Below are 5276 nucleotides of genomic sequence, written 5' to 3'. Positions count from 1 at the left end.
TGGTAACGGGTTTAGGTAACAAATTACTACAGACAGCAACAATATCTCTACCTCATTTAGATTATGACTTGGTATGTGATTTATTAACGTGTCAGTTTAGTTTGTATACTTAATTATTCTAATATTAATGTTAATGATAAATGTTAAAATTTTATTAATGAAATTATTAGTAATCACCCAACAGCAGATTTTTTTATTACTGGAAGATAACAATTTACAATCTGCTGGTTTATGTTATTCTAATTCCTATTTTATTAAAAAATTATTATATCTTCATCTATTTCAAAATAACCCTAATTTTTAATATTAAAAATGTCATTATTAATTTTTTTATTTCTAATTTAAATAATTTAAATGGAATTATCATTATCTTTTAGGATATATATAATAGATGATAAGCCATAAATCAAAGTTTTATTATTAGGTTTAAAAATAAAATTATTATATTTAAAAAGGTAAATTTCACTTTTTGTTGATCTTAAACAAAATTTGAAGACTATTGGCAGAATTTTAAATTATTTTTAGAATTTCAGTTTCTATAGGAACTTACAAATCTTTTAAAACTATTTATTCATTTTTACTAAATTGAAATTTTTATCAAATTCCTACTTGTTTAAGAACAAATTAAAAATAATGGAATTAGATAAATATATTTTCACCAACACGCTTCTCATATTTTTTAAATCTATAAATGCTAATATCTCAAAAAAAAAAAAAAACTATTACTTGGAAACTAATTTAAAATTTTTTTTTTTTTTCAAATTAATTTTTTCTCAAAAAATTGAGTCTTAACATTAGTTTTTGCGATCATCTATTCTTATTTATTAGTAAATTGTTATTCTGAACAAAAAATTGAATGAACACGAGATAATACATAAATATAATGGCGTATTAATACTTTTAAAATAGATAAATTTATCCTTACTATCAACATTTTAAATTATATTATGACCAAAATTACTATAACACGTTTTTCAATTGTTTATTACATTACAAATCTGGTTTAGTAGGCAATATAATACATTAAAAAAATAACAAAGGTATTCATTAGGTCTAATTTTGTCAAAAAGTAACAAAATAAATAAATTAAACTGATTGTAAAATTAAAAACGCTTTTATTCCCATGGACGTAATAAATCGAATGCGATATAAAAACAACCAACTTGATCATTCTTTTCATTTAAGAAAAATATCTTTTGTTTGTAAGTCCCGTAGAAAAATTCTTTCGGAATATTGGCATGGTCCAAAAGTGATAAGTCAAAACCACTACTTTTATAAAAACCCTAAAATATTTTTAAATTAATTGTTACCAAATCAAATTTCACTACATCATTTAAATATATAAATAAAAAAACCAACCGGTTGAATTGGACAATTTGTAAAATTATGCTTCTCAATGTATTCATTCCACACTTTTCCCATAAGAAATTTTAGTGATGAACAAGCTCCTTTATTTTGGTATATACATGAATTATCTTTCCAGCCTCCAATTTTCGACCATACCGCTAAGTTCATGCCAATCTTTAAAAACAGAAATAATTATATGATTTTTAATAATATTTAATGAAATAATTTTTTCCCTGTGGATAGGAGATGAGAATACTTCCACGGCCCCTCTGTCAGACGTAAGAGGCGACTAATGAGGTTGTGTCGGGTCGTCAGCCGGCGTAAAATTTTTGTCAAATAGTATGAGGTGTCCTGAACAAAACTTAGGTGAATTGTCACATCATGTACGTGGAGACAACAGGCGAGAGGGAATAAAGTTGTTAAAAACGGAGAAGGCCTAAGGAATAAAGTGTTTGATGCCAGCTGGACAACTTGTGCGGTAGCTGTTTCACTAGTTATGTGTAAAGGTCTACCCAATGCTTGTAGTGCCAATGGTGTAGGGACATCACCACTTAACTCTAGTCTAGACTTGTGTATAAAGAAGAAAGATAGATAAAAAGTAAGAATAGGTACTTGGAATGTTGGAACATTAACTGATAGAAGTAGAGGATTAGTAGAAGTATTGAAGAGGAGAAAAGTTAACATTTGTTGTATGCATGAAACGAAGTCAAATGGAGAGAATTCGAGGAAAATAGGTGAGGGTTATAAAATAATATACTCAGGTAAGTCTAGTACAAAGAATGATGTAGGGATATTAATGGATGAGGAGATGAAAAATAAAGTAGTAGAAGTAGCTAGGAAAAGTGACAGAATTATAGTCATAAAATTCATATTCGAAGAAAAAGTGCTGAACATAATAAGTACCTATGAACTACAAGTAGGATGCGATGAAATATACAAGGGAGTAAATAATATTTAATCCTGGATTTCGCAGTATCGTATGATCTTGCTGTGTTAATACTTATTTTAAAAAGAGGGAAGAACATTATATAACTTATATGAGTGGGAGGAATAGATCACAAATTGATTATTTTATGTGGAAGAGAGAGAGCGTAAAGCGAGTAAAAGATTGTAAAGTTATACCAGGCGAGAGTGTATCTACATAACATAGACTGATGGTAATGGAGTTGTGGTGTACCGGAGGGAGAATATACAAAAATAGAAAGAACACTGGGAAAAATCGAAGATCCGGTGGTGGAAATTGAAAGGGGAAAATGAAAAAGAGTTTGTAAAGGCGGTAAAAGAGAGGACGGTGTGGAATGTCAAGAGATACTTAATGATACGTGGAATAGATTCGCTTGTTATGTAAATAATAATGCAAAGGAGATTGTTGGTGAGAGTAGGAGTAGAATTCCAGCAAACAAGGAAACCTTGTGGTGGGATGACGACGTTCAAAAAATCATAAAATTAAAAAAAAAAGCAATTCAAATTATGGCAAAAGAGCAAAAGGAGGGACGATTGGATGAAGTATAAACGCTTGTGCAAAGAAGCCAAGTGTGCAGTAAGAAAGACGAAGTTTAAGAGGTATGATAAGTTGTATAATAGGCTAGGAACAAAGGAAGGCGAGAAAGAATTTTATAGACTTGCAAAAGTAAGACAGAAAAAGTCTAAAGATTATCATTATATAAGGTGTATAAAAAGTGTTGATAATAAGGTACTCTCAATGATGATGATGATGTGAAAAAAAGGTGGAAAGAGTATTTTGAAAAATTATTGAATTAGGAGTACCCAAAAGAAACATTAGATGATATCTCGTGGAATGAGGAACTGTTAGATTTGATTAGTGAGAAAGAGGTATGGGAGGCTGTGGCATCAACGAAAAAGAATAAAGCAGTAGGACCAGATGAAGGGTCAATAGAAATATGAAAAATATTAGGCGGTGTTGGCATAATGTGGTTGAAGGAACTTTTAAATAAAATCTTATTAGAAGGGAATATTCCAAATTAATGGAAGAATAGTATAGTGGTGTCGATATTTAAAGGTAAAGGTGACATACATGAGTGTGGAAATTATAGAGGCATAAAGCTTATGAGTCATAGTATGAAAATTTGGGAAAAGGAAATACATTAGAGAATAAGAAATGAGACATCGGTATTTTAAAACCAGTTTGGATTTATGCCTGATAAGTAAACAATGGAGCCAGTATTTTGTGTGAGGCAACTAATAGAAAAAATTAGGGAAAAGAAGAAAAAGCTGTGTATTATATTTATAGATTTGGAGAAAGTGTATGATAGAGTACCGCGAGAGGTTTTAAAGTGGGCATTAATGAGAAAAAGAGTCCCGAAAAGGTACATTAAAATAATAGAAGCTATGTATGATGGCACTTGTACTAGTGTAAAAAGCGGAGGAGGAGAAACAAAAGGTTTTCGGTTAAGAGTAGGAGTGCACCATGGTTCTGCTTTAAGCCCTTACTTACTTTCTATAGTGATGGATGAAATTACTAGAGATATACAAGGAGAGGTGCCGCGGTACATGTTGTTTGCTGGCGATATTGTGTTAATACAAGAAAATAAGGTGGAAATTAATCAAAGGCTAGTGGAGTGACTAGAGAAGATAGGATAAGGAATGAGCATATAAGAGGGAGTATAGGTGTAGCGTTAATCGTGGATAAGTTGAGAGAAAATAAACTTAGATGATTTGGTCATGTTATGAGGAGAGAAGAATCGGAAGCCGTAAGAACAGTTATAGCAATAAATGTTGAAGGAAGAAGAGATAGTGGAAGACCAAAAGATAGATGGGGAGATGTTATTGAATGCGATATGAAGACCGCTGATTTGAGCGTAGAGGAAGAAAGAGATCGTTTCAATTGGAAGTTTAGGATAAGGTTGGCCGACCTCAAGTAGTTGGTATTAAGGCGAGGAAGAAGAAGAAGAAGAAGATGTGTATAATAGCTAGTGTGCAACAGTGTAAATGTTATGACAGTTAAATAAATTGTTTGTTTGTATACATGTAATATAAAACACAGATTATAAATTCTGTATTGATTAATGCGAGATGCGAAATGCAAACCATCGGTCATATTACGTCAAGTTTGTGGCATCAAAATGTTTCTTTAAAATTTATCTATAAAATGGCTTTCATCAATACTTAAAAAAAATGTATTACAAAAGTTATTTTTTAAATTAATTTTTGTAATTGCGAAAAATAACATTTTAAGAATGTGTATTTAAATATAATATATTTTATTATAAAATTGGTTTCAAAAAAAGTATAAAATGTTATGTAAATCATAAGTCATATGAGTAGTCAGTTAAATCAGTTCCACCCTATATAGTGCCTTGAAGGAAAAAGAGGTAGAGGAAAATCAAAAAAGAGATGAAGGATGTAATTGAATGCGATATGAGGACAGCTGACGTGAGCGTAGATGATGTGGGAGATCGTGTGCAGTGGAAGTTTAGGATAAGGGTGGGGCTGACCCCAAGTAGTTGAAATTTAGGTGAGAAAAAAAAGAATTCTTAATAATATTTAATAATTTATGGACGTCATACATTTAAATTGTCATCAAATGGAATCTTCAATGTGACATTTCCCATTAAAACTACTTTTGATGTAGAAGCTTTTGACAAATAGTATTTAAATTTCAGTGGATAATCAATAGTTTCATTACAAATAGAAATGGCTTTATATTTTAATTTGTACTTCCCCTGAAAATTTAATTTGTTAATTTATGAATAAATAAATTGAAATATATAATATTAATTTCTGTGCATTTAAATTATAGGAAAAAAAACCCAGCACAGTGGAGTCGCGGCATAGTGGGGACGTTGCATAGTTGGGTCCAGTATAGATTTAATCTGACAGTGATTAAAATCACTATCATAAGAAACGCTTCGATGCAAATCAGTAGATAGTGTTTAATTCTAAGAAATTGGTGGATAATTACAAAAGCT

General features: G+C 30.4%; 1 protein-coding gene across 1 annotated transcript in view; it reads right to left on the bottom strand.

Annotated features, from left to right (window-relative positions):
• Positions 1 to 1004: 1004 nt before the first annotated feature.
• LOC126901049 (uncharacterized) overlaps positions 1005 to 5276 on the bottom strand; it is a 13308-nt gene continuing 9036 nt past the window's right edge. Inside the window, exons 6-8 of the mRNA XM_050677178.1 lie at positions 4875 to 5030; positions 1360 to 1521; positions 1005 to 1283 (exon numbers count right to left, since the gene is read on the bottom strand). Coding sequence (XP_050533135.1) covers positions 1116 to 1283; positions 1360 to 1521; positions 4875 to 5030 — 486 coding nt within the window. The 3' untranslated portion in view covers positions 1005 to 1115. The remainder of the gene's footprint in view (positions 1284 to 1359; positions 1522 to 4874; positions 5031 to 5276) is intronic.

The sequence above is a fragment of the Daktulosphaira vitifoliae genome, unplaced genomic scaffold (genome assembly GCF_025091365.1).
Source record: "Daktulosphaira vitifoliae isolate Bord-2020 unplaced genomic scaffold, ASM2509136v1 Scaffold_3, whole genome shotgun sequence".
NCBI lineage: Eukaryota > Metazoa > Arthropoda > Insecta > Hemiptera > Phylloxeridae > Daktulosphaira > Daktulosphaira vitifoliae.
The sequence above is the reverse complement of the archived record's forward strand: the minus strand, read 5'-3'. Positions and strand labels throughout refer to the sequence as shown.